Source organism: Cucumis sativus, unplaced genomic scaffold (assembly GCF_000004075.3).
Source record: "Cucumis sativus cultivar 9930 unplaced genomic scaffold, Cucumber_9930_V3 scaffold70, whole genome shotgun sequence".
Taxonomy (NCBI): Eukaryota; Viridiplantae; Streptophyta; class Magnoliopsida; order Cucurbitales; family Cucurbitaceae; genus Cucumis; species Cucumis sativus.
In genome coordinates, this window is record NW_022279562.1 from 155,304 (window position 1) to 180,571 (window position 25,268).

Here is a 25,268-nt window from a genome sequence, read left to right on the forward strand (position 1 = left end):
ACTGAAGAGGCTACTCCCAGTGAATACTACAAACCACCTTATACCATAGAGAGTTTTGTTCTGCCATGAACCTCCACCTCCACTTGGCAAAGAAGAGTAATGTTTCTAAATTTCAGCTTGTCCAGCCCAAGGCCCCCATCTCCTTGGGGTTTGGAAACTAATTCCCATTTCACTAGGTGGTTCAACTTGCTACCGTTGTTCCCTTCTCAAAAAGAAAGTTCCTCCTCCATGGTTCTTTCAATGGAATTAGAGATTTTTTTGGCATGAGGGAATGTTTAGCAATTCCTCATGGATGCCGCTAAGGAGATCTTACTTTCCCCAATATTAATTCCGCATATAGATGATTTTTCCCAATTTATCTTTTGCCCATAACACTAAAAATTTCAAGCGTCTTTTTAACGTTTTCATGAATAACTTCATCCAAACTTGGAAAATATTAAGGTGTTGTCTGCAAATTGAAGGAGGGGAACATGAACATTGTTCTTTCCTACCATGAAACCTTCATACAAACCGTTCAAGTGTAGATTTGAGATGAAACTACTAAGCACTTCGCTAACCAGAAGAAAAGAAAGAGGGAAAGGGGATCCCCTTGCTTTAACCCTCTTGAGGCTTGAATTCTTCCTCTGGGCCTCCCATTGACGAATTCTGAATACTTAGGGTTTTTAACACAATCCATGATCAATCCAGCACACAAGCAGCAGAGACAGCGGAGTTTGAAGCGTTTTCGGAGGCAGTGTCTGTTCCTAACAGAGAAAACTAGGTTTTCACGACTATGTCTTGCTTGGATATACAGCAAGTTATCAATGATTACAAAACCAAAGACCCACTCACCATCACTACTCTCAAGCTCAATCAAAAGGCTCTTTCTGATATAAATGGTTTGTCCCTTTTCAAAAACTTGGAGAAGCTTGATGTGAGATTGTTGGTTTGTCCCTTTTCAAAAACTTGGAGAAGCTTGATTTGACATTCAACAATCTCACATCGCTTCAGGGGTTGGAGTCATGCACCAATTTGAAGTGGCTCTCAGTTGTACAAAACAAACTTGATAACTTAAAAGGAATTGAAGGGCTTTCTAGACTAATGATTAAATGCGAAAGATAAGCTTCGGTCAATGGACTTGACCCCTTGTTGGCTTTTGTGCTTTGATTTTGAATGACAATGAGATTGCTTCTATTTTGCAAGCTTGATCAGATGAAGAACCTGAATACTCTGGTTCTTTCTAGAAATCCAATCCACAGTATTGGAGATTCTTTGTTGAAAGTGAATTCAATGAAAAAGCTATCCCTTTCTAACTGCAACATCAATCTATTGAATCCCTCAAGTTTTGTATCGAACTTAAGGAGCTTAGACTTGCTCACAATGAAATCAGGATGCTCCCAATGCTTTGGCTCATAACAAGAAGTTGTTGAATTTGGATTTGGGAAATAATGTCATCATGAGATGGTCATATTTAAAGGTATTGAGTTCATTAGGCTATCTGAGGAATATTTATGTTCGAGGGAATCCTATTGCTGAAAGTGCTAAGTTAGATAAAAAAATTTGTCGACGGGTTCCAGGCTTGCGTGTATTGAATGCGAGATCAATTGCTAAATGCATTCAGAATGAGAATGATAATGGGAGTGATAAAGAAGACGACACTTCAATCAGGAGCCTAGATCGTCAAAAAGAGAAAAAGGATAGAAAACTGAATGGGAATGTTGAAACACACCCGTCTGTTCAAGGCACTGATGGCAAACTTGATCATACTAATGGTGCATTATGCTAAGATCCACTTAGAATACAGGGATATTTAATGGCTAGTTTTTAAAGAAATAACCTACTGCCTTTATTTCCAAACCTGGTTTTTCTAAAATGAAAAAGGAAAACTATATTGGGTGGCAAATTAGTTTAGGTATTTTGCAAAAATGTCTTTAAGGTTTGTGATTTTGAAAATATAGCAAAAATAATCAAATCCAGACTTTATATGGGTGGGCTGGACTTATTTGATCATTTTCACAAATAATAAAGTATAACTTGTTTTACCATTTTTGCAAATGTCCCATGAAAAAGTTAATGCTCAAGGATAGCATTTATTTGTGAATACTGGTTTTCAAGCATTGCAAACGGTGTGATTTGAGTTTTATAATTAACACTATTACTCAAACGAACCTATTTTGAAAGAAATTATAAATTATATTGTTCTAGGAAGCAATTCATCAGTAGAGACTAAAAGAATATAAAAAAAATATTTCTCTTATAGTGAAAATAAACTCTTTCATAACGACTTCGTTGAATGGTCTCACTATATTTCCAGGGCAGCGACCGTTCTTGTTAAACACTTCAATTCAGCATGGTCTTTCCATAAGAAGATCAAGGAGACAACGGCAAAAATTACCTTTTTAACCACTGGTTAGATAAAGCACCAATTGGAGAAGTTTCTGAATGGTCTTGACCAACAAGCGAACAGTCTTGGTAGGAAAATCTGGTACCATTAAGGATTAAACGCAAATGCAAACGAAACCAAAAGTTTAAACATAAAAAACATCAATCCTAATAGAAGGATATACTTTCATCGCAGCCAGTCTTTCCAGGTGACTTCTGATCTTGAATCTTAAAAAGAAAGGAAAAACAAAGGATTTGAAGGAAAAAATAAAATAAAAATGGAATGAAGTAATGGAATTGTAGCTCAAACCAGATTTTACCTTAGTTGTCTGCTCCAACAAAGTCCTCAATTGCGGAAGCGACATCAGGAACGTGTGAAGTTACTACAGAAGAATTTGATGTAGTTTGTTTTGTGAATTCAAAATGCAGTCAGATTGAGTGGATCTGTTTCCAACAAAAGTGAATGCTTTTCTATGGCTTCGTCAAAGAACTTGCGCTTTTCTTCGTAGAACTTATTCGTTCAGCTGCTCCTATAAAGCTACTGTAGTTCCAGCTGATTGGTCTCTCGGAATGGCAGAATGGATAGGAAACTGGGATATGCTTTTCATTGGCTATCATTGGGGCAGCTTGAGTAGGAAATTGGCTGACAGTGCATAAGCCTGTCGCTCTGTCTTGAGCTTTAACTTCTTTGGGCGATACAAATCAAGAGAGACAATCTTTCTCTGAAAGTTTTGTATTCAAACAAAATCATTCCATATCTAAGAGAAGAAATATCAACACAATGGGTCTAGAATTCTATCAGGATATGCATGTACGTGAACATATATAATTGAAAAAGCAACAAAATCACAAAGGTACCTGGCTGACACACTCATATATCCATTCAGCTGTAATGCATTGTTTCCCCCATTTACAAGCAGCCTCATACTTTGTCCCATCGGTGAACTTGCATATTAGATGGGTTACCTTCTTTGTCAGCTTCTCCACAAACTTTGGCCCCAAGTACAAAACACAGATTTTCTTAACAATACTCTGTCTTTGTCATCATATTGTGAAACACAAAACCGTATGTTTTCAAATCCAGGCAAAGGACACAGCAAGGAAGAGGAGAATAGAAAATGTGCCCATTTGGTATCCACAAACATCCATCCTTCATAACGAGTTTATTTGAAATAGTCAGTAAACAAATAAAAACAAGATAAATATTCAATTCTCATTTCAATATCAGTTAAACATAATTAGCTACAAAATTAATAATATATATAAAATTAAAATTAAAAATCATCAGTAGTATCAAATTTCATCAATAATGGCAGTTTCTACGCCAGCTATCCATTCAAAATTGGCTCAAAGCCGTAATTTAACGCATTTAACAGAAGTGTGCATCAATACTTTCTCAATTCCAGAGAAAAATCATCTATTTGTTTGGCACAGGGATGAGTGCAAACCTTTGGAGTTCAAGGGACAGTCATAGAAAGACTTCTTCAAATGTTGAACTCCAATTAATTTTGTCAATAAAGAAACCTCTCACACAATGATAGCACTCATATTTCCAAAATGTAGACAGAGTGAAGAAAAAAGAGAACAACCAAATATGTTTTCCAAGATAGAACCACCCTTTTCTTTTCAGACCAACCTTAATGGATAGTCTGAGAAGGTAAATTTATGTTACCACCTTCCCCTAAAACATCAAAAGGTCAAAATGATAGAACTGATTGAATCTCCATTTTCCAATTTAATAGTATCCACCATTTATGCCAATTGTTCTATACAGATTGCAGGTTAGGGAAAAAAGTAGCAGAGCAGAAGCAGAATGAGTCATCGACCAGCCGCATCTGGTGGCAAAGGGAAAAAATAAGGATGTGACCATTTGATTGTGTGATGCCAGTTGAGGACAAGATCACGGCCATCACCTCATCAGACCAACAAAGCTGGGTGCTGGCAGAGACACTTTGATGACTCAGTCACTATCACTCAGGAAAGAACAAGATCAACATCAACTCCAATATGCTACTTCTCCAGAGGAATCTTAAATACTTGGCTAAGAAGAATTTCAAGAAACACATTAGAGATTGGCTTTGAGTTATTTGCTTCAAACAAGGAGATGAATGTGTGAATAATGAGATACTTTAACATTGCCAAGAACAACGGGCGAGGGAGAAGACTGAGGTTCAAGTCCTATATTTCGGTACCCATTTGAGGTAGGATCAGTTGTAGCAGCCCTTTTCATCTAAAGGCTGTTTTAATTTATATTCCCATACCTTGTCTGCTTTTCCTATACATCAGCAAGAGTTCTCGAGTCCAACTCTAATTTACTTTTGATATTTATTACTATAAATCTTGCTCACATATTCCCTTCTTTGGTTGGTTTGAGGATACCTTTTTTTACACTGGGACGACAGTTGTTGTAATCTTAGAAAACTGATGTGCGTTTGGTTTTGGAAAAACAGTATCCATCCTTCATATTATAAGAGCGTGGCTCAAACAAAATAAAGTCCTCAAAATTCAAAGCTCCAACCCAAACACAATCCAAACTTGCAGTGGCTAAATGAAACAAAATATGCTATTCAACCTTGTGTGGACTTTTATGTCCAAAAAGGGAAACACAAACAAAACCCAATAGTAGAGCTCTAAAACGGAAATCACAAATAAGACAATTAATTATCGCTTACCTCTAAACATGATCGAACCCGATGACTTGACACATAAGTACTATGAACGTCTGTACTCCTTGGTATCCCACCATGACATTCAACAGTGAAGTGCACTTTCTGCTTCATGTGATCTTCAACAACCTCGCCTCCCCCTTGATTTATCCATTCAACAATTTCAGCTCTCTAGTAGGAGAATTTCAAATATGATCTCAAAATATACATAAAAAATATTTGGGATTATGGAAGTCAAAAGTTGATGCATGTTTGTTAGTGTTCAAAAATAAAATGTAAAAAAAATTTGAAGGCATATTCCTCAAATGAAAAATGAAAATCGTAATTATTTCACATGCTAAATGACATTTGGCACTATCTTAAATTTTTTAGGAAAATTACTCCCCAAGTTTTGGTTTTGAAGAACACGTGTGTTTGGTTCTTGAGTTTTAAAAATGTACATTTTTAGTCTCCAGGTTTAGAAAAATAGACCCATTTGGTCATGCACCTTTTTAGTCTCTAAGTTTATAAAAATTGGTTTAGAAAGTCCCCAATATAACTTTATACATTTTTAAGGTAGAATAACTTCTTCTAAAAATTGGTTTTGAGAGTCTCCAGTATAACATTAAGCACTCAAGGATTAAAAGAGTACATTTTGAAAACTCAAGGACCAATAAACCTATTTCTATAAAATTGGGGACTAAAAAGGTAATTTTTCCATTTTTTTTATATCATTCTCTTAACAGGATCGGAGTGTTAAAGAAACGTAGATCTAGAATCCTATCTGCACCATTGACTTGCTTTTAAAATCATGGAGTTGGAGCAGTAATGAACTACTCTTTACTCAAGTCAACTGATATTGAATACAGGGCTTCTACTTTGTTATTTTTTTAAAAAATGGATGCTATTTACCACAATAATACATCTAAAACCTAAAGTGCATAGTGTACATTAATCATGCTGTTTGAAATAAGAGGAAAGAATCTTTACAACATACCCGATCTTCTGGAAAGGAACTAGAAAAACAAAATATTTTCCCCTTAAATACACATGATGACTTCCCATTTGAAACCATGAAATCACGCCCCATCTTTTCTCAACTCTTGTTTGTACCATTTGCTACACATTGTTGGCTTTTCTGGGATAATTTCATTTTCCTGTCTCCATTCACTTTTGTTTCACTTTTTTCTTCAATTCTTTCCACTGCTATTGACGTCTTTCCAATGCTAACATGAATATTTCCTTCTGACACATTTGATGGCACGATTGGATGAACATTTGGAACTTTATTTTGATCCATAACAATGGTGCTCATTGTAGTCCTAATGTAGTCATGATTCAAGAATCTAAGAAGGATACCTTGAACTCAATGCTAAGTTTGACTGCTCCCTTCGGAGTGACAAGTCTCGTTTTTCCCCTAGTGTGGAACGGGGAGGATTCCTCCTCTTTTCAAAGCCCTCATCAAACTCAATGCTATGTCTAGAACGCTAAGAGTAGGTGGTCTGCTTTTGGTTAGGCCAAAAGTGAAGTTTCCCTTCATTTTTTTATGGGATTTTTCTGATGTATAATGCATATGTTCTTTGTTTTTTTTAGCTCTTAATTGTCTCGCTGTCTTAAGTTTTACATTTGCAAGTCTCTCTTTTCTTTCTTTGGTACGCACACAATAACCGATGGGGTAACCTTTCTATGGTTCTACACTTAGTTTCTAAGTTTGACTGCTCCCTTCGAAGTGACAACAAGATTTGTTAATGCCCACCCTTTCTAAAGGGATTTAGTTCATTGTGGCTAGACAAGAGGCTCCAAACTCATGTTTGACAAGACAAATTTGTTAAAACCATCTCAATTTCTAAAGAGTACCTCCTATCCTTTTTTAACTCTATCTAGGCTAGGTTTGGACTAAGCGCATCATAGGTAAGTCATGGCAAAGAAACAAAGGAAGACAAAGCTAGAAAAGTATCCATGCACTTATTTATTATATGCATGCAATCAAGCATTCACAACACACATACCATTTTCTCAATCATGCATTCACATCTCCATAAGATATCGCTAAAAATGGGCTTAAACCAAAAAACACGGCAGCTTATTCTCAAATTTCAGCACATATACTCATCAACATCAGAATTTTACATCACAAACCCAAGCTCAGTGATCAAGGGTTGCTAGTCATGCTTTTTATGCAAGATCTAAGTAATCTAAGAAGGTATAGTGCTCATTATTGTAAGGAAATTTTTTTTAGAAATTTTGAAATTTGGGCAAAATTTGAACCTCCAAGTTTAGACTAAACATGCAAGCAATTGCCCACCCCCACTTAAAAAATTGCAAACTTTTGAAAATCAAAATAAAGGGAGAAAAATAAGGGAGAACTTTGGACTCCCCTGGAAGGATCGACATCCTTGGCTTTGGTTTGAAGCTTGCATGGATAAACCTCTTCATTCCTTTTTCATTGATTATTCATCCTTGTTCCTGAAAATCAAAGAAAGTTCTCTCAATTTCATTTATTACTAAAATTAGGATAATTATATTAACTGTATTTTTAACACTTTTGGTAGTTTATGTTTTGAGTGTATTTTCAATGGTATTTTTATATAAAGTACAAAGTTTATGGGTATTCTGTATAATTTAGCCTTGAAATTTCTCAGACATGCATCAAATCAAAATTTCAAAACCATCGGTATACTTATGGAACCTCTTTAACAAAAAAAAAAAAAAAAATCAAACCCATGAAGTCTAACTAACCGAACACAATTAGATTTCTAGTAGCAGTAATTTACCACAGAAACATAAATTAATAGTTAGAAAATAATTGCATGGCATTTCTATAAATTTATCACATGATCTTTCTTCTTCCTTTTTTTCTTTCCTTTTTTTGATAGAACTCTAACTAAGTTAGTTAGGCTTCTACATGTAGCAGTTAATTAAAATAGAGACAGAAACTATAGATTAACAAACAATTGGAAGGCCTCTCGATCAATTTAATACACAATAAGTTCATACTTGTGTCGTTTTGGAAGTATGAAAAACGAAAAATCGCTATTTTCCCTAAACGAGAAACCTCTTCATTCCTTTTTCGTTGATTATTCATCCTTGTTCTTCAAACCTCAAGCCTTAAAATTGAGGCAGTAGAGGAAATTCTCTCAATTTACTTCAAAGGAAGGATCATGTTCTCTCCTACAAAGGGTGTGTTTCTAATTTTCATAACTTTATGACTTAATATGGCAATGTTGTATAATGCAAATCCATAATAGAAGAAACACCATTTGCAGCACAACCAAGAAAAATGAAGATTGAATATAATGTAATGCAATAAAATTAAAATACTAAAGAATCTTGTGGTCCCTTCCTTTTCTTCTTTGTTTTTGATAAAGTAACTGCATTTATCACACAAACAATTAGATAGAAGACTTAAAACCCTAATCTGCATCGGACTAAGTTGATATTTTTCCTCTTTCTTTGTAAGTTAAAAACCACATGAGTTTGACACTGATTACTACCACCACAAGTCATTTAACTTCTTCAACTGCCTCATACTTTTCACACGAAACTGCGTCATACAAATTAACCCATAATAAAGCTACCCAAATTCCAAACCCCATCCGATTGGTTTCTGAAATCAGTAACTCTCATGGAAGGAAAAACTTGGACAGACTGATGCATAAATTGAGAAATGAAAGTTTGAAAAAGATTCTTACATCTTTGTCTATTAGAAAAAAAATCGATTTCTTGCAGTAGAATCGTTGTTCCCTACCATTCTCAAAACAGCCTGAATAGCCATGTTAAGAACACCGAGCCCAACACTGAAGTTGAAAGAGGAGAAAAAACAGCATGTTGAAACAAATGAAGGTTAAACCAAAAGGATTGAACTATAGTTTCCAAAGTTTTCATTTCTCTTATATTCACGTAATAGTAATAGTAATAGTAATAGTAATAGTAATTCCTCTTTCAAACAACCACTTTTGTTTCAACAAAGAGGACAAGGCTTATGATCCCTAAATAGTTAGCAGTATTGCTATTTGGAGAAAATGTTAAAGTTAAACAGCTGACAATACCTTCCAGCCCCTACCACTACTATCTTTTGGTTAACAAAATCACTCAATAGCTGCCCTTGAGCTCTCACATTTCCCAATAGTCCAGCGAGAGCAACACCAGCAGTTCCCTTTATGAAATGAAATAAACGAAAATGAATGTCCTTTTAAGTAATTATCAACTGCATGAATACAACATGAACTACTCACTTGTATGTCATCGTTGAACATGCAGAACCTCTTACGATAACGTTGTAATGTTTCAAAAGCCCATTTCATTTGAAAATCCTCAAACTGGCATCATTCAAAATCAAATTGCGAGATTACGATACTGATTACTGGCAGTGAACACAGTTAAAAATTTGATATCTTAACCAATAAACCTGAACAATAGCTTTAGGCCAACATGTATGCACGACTTCCATAAATTCATCAACAATAGATAGATACTCTTCTCCCTCCAATCTAGGTATTCCTATTCCCTGAACTCCAAGGTCACCGAGGCCAAGAATACGACTTCCATCTGTCAAGACAATCACGTCAACCTGTAGTTGGAAGAAGAAAATACAATGAACTTCAAATATGGTGTTGCTGGAAATTAAAAGGGATTTTCATTTTTATTTTGCTCAAAATCAATGCTCTTGAGCTTTTAATGTCCCGAGGAATGTGAAAGTTTCCCAATATATCGTGTATGGAATTTTAAACTTTTCAAAGAAAACAAGGGTGATCAACATACAAAAGCCTCCTGTGGATAGAAAATTAATCAAACGAAAATTCGATTGTTCTGTAGCAGTTTGACTTTGTTGTCAAGAAAATTAAGAGTGATAAGAAGGCGAAGGAGTGACTTTGAGTGGTGGCAATTAGACAGCCAAGCAACTACACTCAAAGTTGCAGGTCAAATAGGCAGCAGGAAGAAACAAAGAAGAAGAAGAAGAAGAAAAGTTTTCGATCTATCAAACGTGATCAACATACAATAGAAAGTCATTTAAATTATCCAAATATCTTTTGAAGTAATTTTAACAATTTCAAAATAACTCTTAATCATGCTCTAAATATGGAATGAATTATCTATTTCAACTACAAATACAAAAGTTTTCCTAAATCACTCTAACTAATTATACAAATTCCACAACACATAGATCACACGCTTCCCAAGAACCCACAAAATTATTCAATGCGGCATTTCATCAAACAGCTGGTGGATGGGGACAACAAAAACAAGTGTTTAACAAAATTATCTTAGAAACAAACACATTAATATTACCTGAAGATGGAACTCCAATTGAACAGCCTTGAAAAAGTGATGGAAAAACAAACAGAACATAAAGATTGTGGGACTCCTCAACTCCAATAAATCCTGCAATGGAAAAATGGGTTAGAAGAAGGTGGAAAAGCATAGTAGAGGATGATGATAATGAAAATGGGTAGTAATGTTTTTCGGTAGCTATCTTTTCCTTCTCTTTTTTTTTTCATGTAGTTGATGGTTGTTCTTGATTGTCTTTATCTTTTTTTTTTTCCTTTTTTGCTTTTGGGAAAAAACAGTTTGTTGAATAAGAGGTGATGATGCTGGTGAGGGAATTTATTAAAGTAATGAATACTTTTTGGAGGACTTAAACAAGTAAAAGGACGAAATGTATAATTAGTTAGAGGAGGACTTAAACAAGTAAAAGAACCAAATGAAGCAAGCTCAAGCAACAAATTTTCTGTTAAGTAAGCATAAATATTAACTAGAGACTTAAATAAAATATTTCACCACCACCACCACAACAACAACAAAAAACCCAAATATATCGCCATTGACAACAGAAACAGATCAATATAAGCACAATACATTACATGGAAAATATGGAGATAAACGACATGAAGGTTTCCCTTTCACTTACAAAGAGAATCATTAAGTAACTTCTCGTTGTTAGTACCAATATCTAGCATTACTGGAAGAATCTGTCAATTAAACAAGAGTAAACTTAATGAAATTCAAAAAGTGGGGTTAAGAAAAGTTGCTAAAAAAATGTCAACATTAAATGATATTAGTATTCTTAGATAATCTACAAATTTCATGAAGAAAAGACTGCAGACTTGAGAGTTACCCCACAATCAGGAATACTTGCTGGAACGGGAAAAAGATATCGGCAAATTCTAAACACGGCACACTAAAACTCTCACTCTCCTGGTTCATGCCTAAAATCACATGTACATGTCAATGCTGATAGTGCCTCTTTCACTGAAACAAACCAAATTTCAGTACCAACTAAGATTCAGAAAATAAGGTATTTAAGATGCAGAAAATAAGGTATTTAAGATGCAGGAAATAAGGTAGTTAAAATGCAGGAAATAAGGTAGTTAAGATGCAGAAAATAAGGAAACACCCCACATCACTACAGTGCATAACAAATCTATCACATAAGCACAAAGATAAATACCGAGTGTATTAGTTGAAACTTAGCAAAAACAAAAAGGACATAAGCTTATTCTCAAAATTCAGAATCTCACGTCACAAACCCGAGCTTAGTGCTCAAGGGTTGACAGTCATGCCTTTTATGCAAGATCTAAGAAGTTATGATGCTCGTTATTGTAATGAAAAACTTTTGAAAAATTTTGAAATTTGGGCAAAATTTGAAATCCCCCAAGTTTAGACTAAACAAGCGAGCTATTATCCCGCTTAAAAAATTTCTTGGAAGTAGCCCAACATGAGAAGATAAAACAATCTGAATGCAGGCAATCCTATAAACAATTAAAACAATAGCCACAACTGATTGAAATCAAGTTGGATAAACAACCATTGGATGAAGGGAGGGCGTTGAGCTTGTCTAAGAAAAACATACTCTTTGAGGGTTTATGCCAGCAGCAGCAACATACATATCCAGCTTTCCTGTAGGTATTCCTATACCCTGTAGGTTCTCACCTGCAATTTGATGTACTCCTTTTTTTCTTCTTCATCTCATGTATTTGTTGAGTTCTTACTTGCTTTGCACACAAACAGAAAACAACATTAGTACTAAAATTATTACATAGAAACTAGTATCTATCTCACAGCATCCAACTACCATAACCTGATTGCCAATAACCCTTCTCTGGAGTTCAACATTTTCCTACTGTAGCTTGTCAATTTGAGCTTTAAAAGCAGCCTTACCTTTGGCTTCCTGTGGAAAAGAACTTCCTTGTTCAATGTTAAATAGAGAGAAATCATAGAATTTAGACAAGTCTCGAGATTGTACTATTCGTGTAACTGTTGCAATCTCCCTATCTTTAACTTGTACTACCGACTTTAGCCTCTCAACTTTGGTCTCCAACCTTGATATATCTTAATGTAGCCTGCCACAAGAAAATAAAGGTGACTGAATACACGGAACCATGGTTGTGTGAAGGAATATTAAAAAGCTTTGCAACATTATTACCCTGAAATGAACTACATTTATTCCATATCTTAAACCAATCTCCCACAACAAGAAATGAACCAAAATTAGAAACAGCAGCTCTTTCAACACTACCGAAAGACATAATCTCACGAAGACACTTGGCAATAAAATCGAATCTTTAACGCATCACCATTCTCATCAAATGTTAAACAAATCTCCTCTTAATTCCAATTATTTGATAAGCGAGAAACAAAATAGATCATTAAGTAACACAAATTCACGAAAAATCAAACATAATAGATCATTAAATTGAAATGTGACGGTAGACTTGACTAAGCCTGATCCTCTTAGCTCAGAAGACAAGGACGGGTCGTGTTATGAGAAATGTCAAGGTAGACTTAACTAAAACTTAACTAAGCATGGATAACAGAGTAATTTTTCTTTCCATTCCAACAAATGCAAAATGAAACTCAAAACAATCTCACATAATACAAATAAAAAATTCTTCCATTATCTTCTTCAGAACACAAGCATCTCTAATCTCCACCACCGACAAAGACCCAAGACATTAAAATTAAGAACATATAGAATCAAAAGCAACACAAAAGACCAAAGAGAGAGAGAAAAAGATGGTTAAGATCAAAACCATAATGATAGAACAATCAACAACAAACTAATGTCATATCTCATCAAATTTTTCAAAAAAATAAATAAAAGAAAACAAGTAAGAATCAGACAAGCCAACATACCATGTCTATTTTTGCATTTGAATTTTTCCTACCTCTGTTAAGTTCCAAACATGTTTTCGAGTCATTGGAAATTACTTTTTATGTTACAAAATCACTTTTAAAAGTATAGACACAAACGAACGTTAATATGCCATGAAAATCACTTTTAACAAAACATTTATTAGTAAAAATCAATTTTGTTAACTAGTTTCTAAAAACACTCTCAAATATGTCTTCCATAACCTGGTTTAAGTTTTCAAGAAAAATGACTAATGGGCCAGGATACTCATGCCATGGAGTGGCAAAAAAGAGGTTGAGCTTTGTATTTTAAGTATCATGTTGATGAAGACATGTAAAAGGTCTTATGATACATATCAGTTGAGAAAACAAGTAATAAAAGAGAAATATTTGAGTGTATCAAGAAAGCACCAATACATATAGAAGCTTAAGCTAATGGATAAGAGAGTAAATTTAACATAACATCCAACACTCTTTCTCATTTGTGAGTTTGAAATATGAAAAGTAGAGCCACGCTAAGTGAGAATGTAAGTGCGTATATTCATGAAATAAGATGTTAGCTCGTAAGACATTGATTTGAAGTAAATAAGATATAGCAATATAAGAATAGATACGTTGTGGTACGTTATACCAACACATAGATTTTAACTGTTAAATCAAAAAAGAAAAAAAAAAACAAAAACAAAAACAAACAATAAAAGGCATTATTAAGGCGTAGTTAAAGTTTTGGTAATTAACATTTTTAAGCAAAGCTAGATGGACTCACTGGCTACAAGAAATAGACAATAATTTGGATAAAGGCAAGGCAAGGAAGGGATCTCGAGTGATAGAAAAAGAGACGAATGGTGACAATAAGGGTACCATAAAAGTAATGGAAATTTTTAATTGGACAAACCATTCAACGTAATTCCCCCCCACGGTAACTTGGTCCATAAATTTCATAAAATCTAATCACTCCTTCCAACCTGTCCTTCCCATTCATCTAAATTCCCTTTGACTCCTTAACAAAACAACACATTATTTGCTTACATGATCAATCATCATTTATATTCCCTCTCTTTTTCTGTGTACAAAACACCTAGATTCTCTTCTAATTCCACCCTAAGAGAAACCTGAAATTTATCACCTACTGCACAGCCTAATATCTTCCATTGTCATTGTAGCGTTTAGGCTTAGAGGTAGATGACATCCAAATGAAATACTTTAAAAGTACGAAAGTACAGCACTTGGAAATACCAATCTAAGATGTATAAGATCTCTACTCACCCCTAGTAAGCACAGAAATACTGAGAAATTAAAAAGAAACTGTAATAAGAACACAAGAAGAAGAAAATATTACGTATTGTTGATGAACTTACTTTGAGTCAATCACGAATTCAACACATCTCATCTACCATTTAACTTTGTTGGCATTTCAAACATGATGAACATTTCAATTCAACTCTTTTGTCTCTTGAGTACTGTAAGCTTTAGACTGATGATTATGTATTCTGCCTCTTCAAGGGAATTCTATGGTCTTGGTGGAAGGGTTTGGTAGGAATTCTTTCTTTTTCTCCCTTAAGACTTGGTTTAGACATACAAAAGCTCCTATCTCAGTTGTAAATAATAAACACCTCTAACAGAGTCCAACTTGAGCCTAGAACCAAAAAATAACTAAAAGGTTCTCACCTGCAATTTGATGTACTCCTTTTCTTTCTTCTTCATCTCATGTATTTGTTGAGTTCTTACTTGCTTTGCACACAAACAGAAAACAACATTAGTACTAAAATTATTACATAGAAACTAGTATCTATCTCACAGCATCCAACTACCATAACCTGATTGCCAATAACCCTTCTCTGGAGTTCAACATTTTCCTACTGTAGCTTGTCAATTTGAGCTTTAAAAGCAGCCTTACCTTTGGCTTCCTGTGGAAAAGAACTTCCTTGTTCAATGTTAAATAGAGAGAAATCATAGAATTTAGACAAGTCTCGAGATTGTACTATTCGTGTAACTGTTGCAATCTCCCTATCTTTAACTTGTACTACCGACTTTAGCCTCTCAACTTTGGTCTCCAACCTTGATATATCTTAATGTAGCCTGCCACAAGAAAATAAAGGTGACTGAATACACGGAACCATGGTTGTGTGAAGGAATATTAAAAAGCTTTGCAACATTATTACCCTGAAATGAACTACATTTATTCCATATCTTAAACCAATCTCCCATAACAAGAAATGAACCAAAATTAGAAACAGTAGCTCTTTCAACACTACCGAAAGACATAATCTCACGAAGACACTTGGCAATAAAATCGAATCTTTAACGCATCACCATTCTCATCAAATGTTAAACAAATCTCCTCTTAATTCCAATTATTTGATAAGCGAGAAACAAAATAGATCATTAAGTAACACAAATTCACGAAAAATCAAACATAATAGATCATTAAATTGAAATGTGACGGTAGACTTGACTAAGCCTGATCCTCTTAGCTCAGAAGACAAGGACGGGTCGTGTTATGAGAAATGTCAAGGTAGACTAAATCTCATGTAAGTCACTAGTCAAATAAACCAACAGCTAAAACAAAGCAAAACAATAACAAAAACCCACAAAGATGTTGTAACGACAGTAAGACGTATTGGTTATGATAAACATATACTACTATGAGTTAGGAAGATCATGGATCCAGCCAAAATTATAGATGAATCAGTGATAATCAAAAGTTGAAATCAGTGATATCGAATATTTCTTTAACCCAATATGTTTAAGGTTGCATTTTGTTGTTTCCACACACATCTTGTGACTATGATCAAAGCATTGAAAGTGCAAGAATATAAGTTATAGAATAGATAGATTCAAATATATTAGCAATATTTTTTGCTGGGTACATCAGAGATTTAGAAGTAAGAAATTATATGAATGATAAATCAAAATAGTTCAGAGACATGGCACCTTTTCCTCACGTAGCTCCACTAAAACAAAGTGGTAAAGGGGAGAAAGCTAAAATGTGGCAAATGCCTTCTTCGCTAAAATGTGGCAAATGCCTTCTTCTTTCAAACATGAAGAGATTGATCACAAAGTCAAGTTGAAAGCTAAAAAAACTTAAGCCTCTATTTGGCAACAATTTTGTTTCACAAAATTATGCTTATGAAAATTACTTATGACTAAACTTCTTTGAACAATTGATAAAAATGTTCTTGAAAACTACTTTTTCTTTCCTAGTCTTTGAACAGAAGAAAACAAACAAAACTAAAAGCAAAATTATTAGAAAATGTGCCTAAATGGACAAATAGTCAGTAGGAAGAAGAGGATTACAATATATTAGGTTAAAATGTTGAACTATGATGCTAACTAGAAGAGAGCAGACCACCTAACACTGATCCAAACCACAAGGTATGAACCTTAAAATTGGTGAACGTGTATCCACTTTAAAGGTTTAAGTAATGACTTCACTCTCATTATCGATTGATGTCATTGGATTGATTTTTCTCCCAAGTCCCTTGGGTTTTCTGGAGTTCCCCACCCTTGCTTTTCATCTAATCTTAGTGAAGAGTTCTCTTTTGGCTCATCTGAAACAAATGCCACCATCGTACTTTCAAAGATAAGGAATCCGACTTCACTCACTTTTCGATCATCTTTTGTATACAACCTTCACTTGGTGTAAATTCACCCCACACTTTCATTATTACAATCTTACTTCTCTTATATCACAATGGAATAATCTTTGTAATCTCTCGCAGCATATGTGCTCTTTTGTAATTTCATCCCATCAATGAAATTATTTATATGTTTCTGATAAAAGAAATGTCTCCTCAAAAAGAATAATAATAACAATAATGTTTGATCAAAGAATCCTTTGGACAAGTCTTGGCACATTGGGAAATCAAGCCCTTGGCATTAAACGCCGAGATCATGATATGGGAATTCCAAAATGTACAAAAATACAAATATTGCTCATGCTCATGAGATTGAATAAGCAACTTATACTCTCTGACTGCAGAAATCCTTAACTCTTAAAAGAAAACAGGAGGCATTGGAAGATGAGTATTTATTACCACTTCCAAATTCCAGTGTAGTGCTCATATACTGTTAACAGCGGTGCCTAAATCCTTGGGGTATTCGGTAGACCGTCATCGGATGAGATTGTAATGTAATGTAATCAATAACCAATGGTTGGATTCAGCGTTTTAGAGCCGATTTGTAATTAAACTCATACATTTCAGCTCTCCAAAGAGAGTCTTTGAATTCAACATAACATTTCTAGTTTCAATTACTAACCTATTGGTGGAGAGCAAGTGCCATAGGTTAAGAGTTAGTATTCCAATCCTGACTACTCCTGACATTACCACGAAGTGTAGACTACATACCTGTAACTCATTATTACTTATCGCACCCGGCAGCCCAAAATCTAAACTCTGTAAGCTTTATCTCATCTAACAATGCCACCCAAAAATCATGCACCAAAATCAACCAGAAATAGAGGTTCAAAATATAATGGAACGGCAGATAAAAACAATACAATAGTAAAAACCACGCACCTTTTACAAACTCTTCCCAAAGAGACAGGCTCAGTTAATCATCTTCGTCGCTCTCGTCACTGAAATAACTTGCTTTCTTCTCTTTTTTCTTCTCTACAATGTTCTCACCGCCAGTCAGGAGTCTCTGGTCTGCATCTCCGTCCACCACCGAGGCCCAATTGTCATCCTCAAACCCTTCTCCAACATCCGATCCCCAATCCTCCTCGTGCCTAGCACCAACTCCACCCCTTCTTACCCGCTTCGGTTCTGGTCGCTCCCTTGGCCCCAATTGATTTTTAGGGCATTCATAAGACAAATGCCCATCAATTGCGCCGCACTCGTAGCACCTACTCTTATCCTTATAAACCCTCTTCCTTATAAACTCAGCGGCACGACCATTATCAGTCGCTATAGCAGCCTTAAGAACACGGCCATTCAAAATCTTCCCGTGCATCTGTTTCGCGGCCTTCACCGCGTCGTCCTGAGAAATAAACTGGACGAAGGCAACGCCGCGAGACTTGCGAGTCTGTCGATCTTTCAACACCGTAACACGAGCGATCTTACCAAAGTTGGAGAAGAGAGTGTGGAGGTCGGAATTAGTGAGTGAATAGTCGAAATTGGAAACATAGAGAGTAGACTTCGAAGGAACCAAACCTCCAGAACCACCGCCAGACTTAGTGGAAGAGTGTGAGTGTGAGTGCGATTGCGATGAGAAGTGCGACTGTGAAGACGACGGCAGCGACGGGTCAGAAGAGGGGGCGGAGGGATACCGGTAATAGAAGGTTTCGTCCTCGTCGCTGTCGCTAGTAGGGCTATTGGTTTTCTTTCCCTTGGGCGCCATTTTTTCACCCGAGTGCTGTAAACAAAACCTATAGAATGAAAATATAGACTTAAGGTTTAGGAAATCGACCAAATCTAGGAACGAGACAATTACTATGAGCGGTTTGTTTTATTTAATATTAAATAATAAATAGATTTGGTTAATTTCGATTGTTTGAATTGATTTTTTTAAAGTCAATGCTCACTCCTAAGTTTCACTAACTTTTTGCAATATCACTCTCTATAAATAAATTGTTTCTTCATCTTTAGAGAGACATCATATTCATATAAACAAATTCTTTTAGGAGAAGTTTGGTGCATAGTATTATAGTTTAAGTTGTTATAGTCGTGTTTAGGGTACATAATATTATAATATTAGTTATTATAATTTGTGTTTATGTGTAAATTATTATAGTACGAGTTATTATAATATGTGTTTGAGTATAAATTATTATAATCCGACAAAATTGAGAATCAAAGTGACCATTCTTATTTTGAAAAAGAAAAAAAATCCAAAAGAAGTCAAAAGGAATAGAGAAAATTGTTCAGTCAAATGTTAGTTTACTTTTATTACAAAAAAATTATTTATCTTTTGGGTTTAGGCTAATCTTCAATGATCATGGTCGGCCAATCTCCCACCATCATCTCTAGTGACTCCATCGACGAACTTCCGATAATCAACTTCGACGACCGTTGTCATCGATTAGTCTTGAAGATTTTTTATAAAAATATTTTTTAGTATATATAACAAACAAAAGAAATTTGTACGTATAAATATTTTTTAAAATATATATTTTAAAACACGATTGTGTTTTTATTTTAAGAAGTTTTTAGAAAAAATGTTAAACAAAAATGAGTTTTTTAGGTTATTCAAGAAAATACTTTTAGTTTAGTTATAATAATATTTTATAAAATGCACTTTTTCATACTTTTTTTTCTTTGTAATATTCTCCTAAAGATAATGTTTGACCAATCCATGATTTGATTTGGACTATTATTCGATAGTAAACAATGTTGGTATGTTGCTTTTTATTTTATGTTCATGTGTTGTTTGAGTTCGGTTTAAATTTTGTGATTATGGTCACTACGTTTGTATTGTTGCATTATATATTTAAACTTGGTTAACCATATTCTCACTGTTCACACGAGATTTCGAATAAATGTATTTCGTGGAATTGAACTTTATATATTGATGAATATTGTGCATACAACCTCTAGTATTTACTCTTTGATGCTTTCTCTCGAATACAAGTTAAAACTTATAACTTTTTGATCTTCGATCTTTAGGATATTGTAGTTGCAAGTTGATTTGAACTTCGATCTTATGGAACCAAGGAAAGTTTAATCTTCCAACTTTCAGAAGTTGTTGATCTCCAGGTTGATATGAACTTTGACGTCTTGAGAGCTTGTAGAAGTTTGAATCTTCAATTCTTCAGTACTTCAGAGGTTCAATTCTTTATTCAACCAAAGACCCCTTTTAAAATGAATGGCAATGGTCTCTATTTATAGAGAAATTTCATGGGCTTTAGGTGAACTTGGGCTCATTTGCTTGCTAGACTTGGACTTGGGCCCATTTGATTGTTGGGCTTGGACTTGAGCCCATTTGTGAGTTGAGTTTGAACTTGGGCCCATCTGCTTATTCGACTTGGGCTTGAGCCCATTTTTTTGTTGGATATGAATTGAGTTGGGTTGAGTAAACTTAATTATCCAAACTCAAACAAAAGTATAATCATCATCATATTTATTGTGATGATGTGGCGTAATTTAATTGGTCAAAATTTCTTGCTCAACAAATGTCTCCTTTTAGAGATTTGTGCACGTTTATATGATGGGTGAATCTGAAAACGATAAGCTGAAATAAGTGAATTTGTTCTTGGATTTGGTTCTAGTTAATATGTCAATTTAATCATACTATGCATTTGGACATAAGTGTGATTAAAATGTTATACGAAGTTTGGTCAATTTATATGGTGGAGCACACCAAGCTTGATCGAAGACAAAAATGGAGATGGAGATCCGATCGGCTGTAACACATCGAAGACGAAAATAGAGATGGAGATCCGATCGGCTGCGACACATCGAAGACGAAAATGGAGATGGAGATCTGATCGACTGCAACACATCGAAGACAAAAATGTAAATATAGATCCAATCGACTGCGGCACATCAAAGACAGAAATGGAGATGGAGATTCGACCGACTGCAGCACATGAAAGACCGAGATGGAGATGAAGATCCACATATCGAAGATGGAGATGGAGATCCGATCGGCTGCAACACATCGAAGATGGAGATCCAATGACTGCGACACATCGAAGACGAAAATGGAGATGGAGATTCGACCAACTGGAGCACATGGAAGACGAAGATGGAGATGAAGATTCGTACATCGAAGATGGAGATGGAGATTTTGATGACTGCGACACGTCGAAGATGCAGATGGTGACGACTGCGGCACATCAAAGATGATGACGACCACATCGAAGATGCAGATGATGATGGCTGCGACACATCAGAGATGCAGATGATGATGACTGTAACACATGGAGATGGAGATTCTGATGGCTGCGACACATCGAAAATGTAGATGGTGACGGCTGCGACACATCGAAGATAATGACGGCCACATCGAAGATGCAGATGATGACAACTGCAACACATCAAAGATGCAGATGGTGATGACTGCAATACATGGAGATGAAGATTCTAACGGCTGCGACACGTCGAAGATTCTGATGGTGACAGCCACATCGAAGATACAGATGATGACGCCTGCAACACATTGAAGATGCAGATGATGACGGTTGCAACACATCAGAGATGCAGATGATGATGACTGCAACACATGCAGATGGAGATTCTGACGACTGCGACACGTCGAAGATGCAGATGGTAACGGTTGCGACACGTCGAAGATGCAGATGGTGACAACAGCGACATATCGAAGATGCAGATGATGTCGGCAGTGACACATCAGAGATGTAGATGATGACGGTTGCAACACATCGGGATGCAGATGATAACGACTGCAACACCTAGGAGATGAAAATGATGATCTTCTCGTCTGCAACACGTGGAAGAAGATGATGATGAATCCTTTTGGCTACAGCACGTGGGAGAAGATGAAGATGAAGATGAATCCTTTTGACTATAACACGTGGGAGAAGATGAAAATGAATCCTCTCGGCTGTAATACGTGGGAGAAGAGGAATCCTCTCGGCTGCAACACATGGAAAAGATGAAGATGAATCCTCTCGGCTGCAACACATGGAGAAGATGAAGATAAATCCTTCCGACTGCAACACATGGAGAAGGTGAAGATGAATCCTCTCGGCTGCAACACATGGAGAAGGTGAAGATAAAGATCCTTTCAGCTGCAACACTTGAGAGAAGATGAAGATGAATATCTTTTCAGCTGCAACACTTGCGAGAAAAGGTAGAGCTCGCTACTTTGACTTTGCCCCATTTGTCCCATTTCTTTTCTGTTGTAACTGTTCATGAATTTCATTTTCTATTGAGATTACATCATCACGATGAAGCATAATTTTTTTTTTCGTGCGACTGAACTTAAAGTAATCTTTAAGCTGCCTACGTATCCTTTTTATAACACAGAGATCAAGTCATAACGTAGTTCAATTGAGTTTGTTGTTTTTTTTTTTTTTTTTTTTGTATTCACCTTTTAAGCTCTTGTGGACTAAGAGCATCATGCAATTTAGGCTCTTGCGATAAGGAGCTTTACACATTTAACAAATATTTTCGTAAAAAATTTGTTCACCTTCTTCATTTGTAGAATTGGTGAATATAATAATTTTTGGCTTCACGATCAAGGGACCTTCTGTGTTTATGTCAACAAATAACTTCCTCTTCATGCGTGATGAGACACAACTGCGTATCTTCTCGCCATTATTTTCTTCATGAAGTGATTTTACCTTCAAAGTTTTCATCTCTTTTTCATGTTGATCACTTGTCATTTTAGTCTATCAAAAACAGATGTTGAAGGTTGATATTTCTTTGATGTGGAGATACTTAGCCTTTTGAAAGCTAAAGTTTGAGTGGAAGTAGATGTTAAACATTGGTTTTCTTCTTCTTTCATGGTCATACTCAATCTTTGAAAAATTGAAGATTGAGTAATTGAAGGCTTGATACGATCAAAGACAAAAGTCCTTTGCTTAATTTCATTTGAATTGTCGATTTCTTCAGAAGATGCATAATTGTTGTCGACTTCTGTTATACTGACAACATGACATGCAAGGACTTCTAATACTTTCTTTGGATGATCATCAAGGAAGCTTCTTGGGAGAAATTCTTTCAAAGTTATCGACCGTCGATGTCGGATGAAGTCCTCATCTTTTCCTTTGATAGGCTTAGACTTCCACATCTTATTTCTTTTCTCATTTTTACGAGAGTTGCTTCCTTTTCCATGCTTCTGATGGAAGTGCGACTTCGTTTGTACGAAAATTGATTGTCTCCCCTTTTTACGAGTCATGACTATCCATCCTTCGCAATCATCTTCAATAGGCTTTTCTTTGTTTTGAGATTTCTTTGTCACGATCCTTTGTTGGAATCGAACATGTACAGGTTCAAAAGTCCCAAACTGGACCAAGTTTTTCCATTAATCATAAAGGTGTGTTGATGGCGGAACACTTGAAGTCATCTCAATTACAACTGTAAAAGCGATTGAGAAAGTCCCCCTCAAGTTACTCCCAACTATCAATGGATTCATGTTCCAGGTCGATGTACCATTTGAAGGCGTTTCCTTTCAGAGTTCGAACGAACTGCTTTATCAACAAATCTCCTCTCGTACTAGGAGTTTCACATGTTTCAATGAAGTGAGCAACGTGTTGTCTTGGGTTACCCTTTCCATCAAACTGTTGGAACTTGGGTGGTTGGTATCCATTCGGCATTATGAGATTGTCGATCCTTTTCGTATATGGTTTGGAATATAGAGAGAGAGTTTGAGCAAGTCCATCATATTGAGTTTTGATGGAGTTTGCAATCATCTCCTGCAACTGCTGAATATATTTGATGCAATTGAGGTTGAATTTTGTGGTTGACTTTCTTGCATAATTGTCTTCCTTTTGTCAGTATTTTTGATAGTATGTGTATGACTTGATTCAGCAGCATCATGACGTTCGATGTGATTCTTGAGAGATGCAATCTCATTATCCTTTTCTTCAACGACCTTCATGAGCATGTTGATCTTCTTTTTAAGCTCAGTCATTCTGTCTTCACTTGTATCCACGTCAGTCACCATAATCGACATGATATTTGGATGAGGCATCTTCTCATTCGAGCGTTCACATGAGGAAATTTGTTCGTCAATCACAGGATTTTCTTCGACTATAATTCCACCTTTTGGTGCTTGGACAGTTGCTCCCAAATGTTCTTTGCGGCCTCAAAGGATGGCATTTCCTCAGATGATTGAGTCTCCCTTGAGCGGCTGTGAGTATTTGGCTGCTTGCCGATGTCATTTGTTCGTCAATCGACATGATTTCTTTAGATGTTCTTCAAAAGAGAAAGAGATGAAAGGTAGAGATTGTCTCACTGGACGTGTCAAACTGTTCACACGAGATTTTGAAGAAATGTATTTTCGTGGAGTTGAACTTGATATATTAAAGAATATTGTGAATACAACCTCTAGTATTACTCTTTTGATGTTTTTTCTCGAATACAAGTTAAAACTTAGAACTTTTTGATCTTCGATCTTCAGAATGTTGTAGTTGCACGTTGATTTGAACTTCGATCTTCTGGAATCCAAGAAAAGTTTAATCTTCCAAGTCTTCAATCTTTCAGAAGTTGTTGATCTCGAAGTTGATACGAACTTGCACGTCTTGAGAGCTTGTAGAGTTTGAATCTTCAATTCTTCAGAGCTTCAATTCTTCTTTCAACCAAAGACCCCTTTTAAAATGAATGATAGTGGTCTCTATTTATAGACATTTCATGGGCTTTAGGTGAACTTGGGGTCATTTGCTTACTGGGCTTGAACTTGAGCCCATTTGCTTGTTGGGCTTGGATTTGAGCCCATTTGCGAGATGAGTTTGGACTTGGGCCCATTTGATTCTTGGACTTGGGCTTGAGCCATTTGTTTTGTTGGATCTGAATTGGGTTGGGTTGAGTAACTTAATTATCCAAACTCAAACAAAAGTATAATCATCATTTACTGTGATGATGTGACGTAATTTAATTGGTCAAAATTTCTTGCTCAACACTCACATTTTCGTATTGTTTCCATTCTAAAATAATTCATCCATGATTTATAGAGATTTATCTCTTACATAATTTAAGCATAGTATTAGAATAATGTTGAAAATCATTTTATCTATTTGTTAAACTTGTTAATAATCCTATATGAAATTTTCAAAAAATTGATATTTTATATATTGAATATATGTAAAAAAGAATAGAAAAAAACTGTCACAAATATATAATTCGACAAAATATTTACTAGATTATATTAATAATAGATATTGATAAGCCCTTATATGTTTAGTGACATTGATCGATCTATCGAATATCAAATTTTAAAATACCTTATAAATATTTTAATTAATTTGGCTATTTTTAATAGTAATAATAATAATAAAAACAATATAACACAAACAATTATACTTATATTGTACTCCAAAATTACAAGTTCCTAAACATAAACTAGAGTTAGTTGGAGTTTGGTTTAGAGATAAAATTTAAAACGGGAAAAAGAAAGAAGAAGAAAAAAGAAAGAAATGAAAAGAAGTAAGTCTGATGTCACATGTGAAGCTCTGACCCCAAAAATCACCCGCAAAATTGCGCCAATATGTGCCATGACTCCTTTAGC

The 25,268-nt window shown here is 35.3% G+C and overlaps 3 protein-coding genes and 1 pseudogene across 5 annotated transcripts; 1 reads left to right on the forward strand and 3 right to left on the reverse strand.

Annotated features, from left to right (window-relative positions):
• Positions 1-772: 772 nt before the first annotated feature.
• Positions 773-1,765, forward strand: LOC116406170 (annotated as a pseudogene).
• Positions 1,766-2,362: 597 nt separating this feature from the next.
• Positions 2,363-7,133, reverse strand: LOC116406177. 3 transcript variants are annotated; one of them, XM_031889864.1, is made up of 4 exons: positions 6,004-7,133; positions 5,034-5,198; positions 3,220-3,351; positions 2,363-2,447 (listed from the first exon to the last, which is right to left on the reverse strand). In XM_031889864.1, the coding sequence occupies exons 1-4, from the start codon at positions 6,094-6,096 to the stop codon at positions 2,379-2,381; spliced, it is 459 nt and encodes a 152-aa protein (XP_031745724.1). In that variant the 5' UTR covers positions 6,097-7,133; the 3' UTR covers positions 2,363-2,378. The 3 variants fall into 3 exon arrangements, with proteins under 3 accessions (XP_031745724.1, XP_031745723.1, XP_031745725.1); XM_031889863.1 differs by lacking the exon at positions 2,363-2,447 and adding an exon at positions 2,961-3,083; XM_031889865.1 differs by lacking the exon at positions 2,363-2,447 and adding an exon at positions 3,070-3,119.
• Positions 7,134-7,224: 91 nt separating this feature from the next.
• On the reverse strand, positions 7,225-13,482 carry LOC116406176 (NAD-dependent malic enzyme 59 kDa isoform, mitochondrial-like). The gene is made up of 10 exons (XM_031889862.1): positions 13,469-13,482; positions 12,250-12,346; positions 12,085-12,174; positions 11,857-11,998; positions 10,296-10,388; positions 9,415-9,576; positions 9,242-9,325; positions 9,056-9,162; positions 8,699-8,803; positions 7,225-7,472 (listed from the first exon to the last, which is right to left on the reverse strand). The coding sequence occupies exons 4-9, from the start codon at positions 11,890-11,892 to the stop codon at positions 8,710-8,712; spliced, it is 576 nt and encodes a 191-aa protein (XP_031745722.1). The 5' UTR covers positions 11,893-11,998; positions 12,085-12,174; positions 12,250-12,346; positions 13,469-13,482; the 3' UTR covers positions 7,225-7,472; positions 8,699-8,709.
• LOC116406175 (U11/U12 small nuclear ribonucleoprotein 31 kDa protein-like) lies at positions 11,905-18,514 on the reverse strand. The gene is made up of 5 exons (XM_031889861.1): positions 17,657-18,514; positions 15,119-15,215; positions 15,034-15,043; positions 14,805-14,867; positions 11,905-11,936 (listed from the first exon to the last, which is right to left on the reverse strand). Exon 1 carries the CDS (start codon positions 18,474-18,476, stop codon positions 17,691-17,693), a length of 786 nt encoding a protein of 261 aa, XP_031745721.1. The 5' UTR covers positions 18,477-18,514; the 3' UTR covers positions 11,905-11,936; positions 14,805-14,867; positions 15,034-15,043; positions 15,119-15,215; positions 17,657-17,690.
• Positions 18,515-25,268: the final 6,754 nt, after the last annotated feature.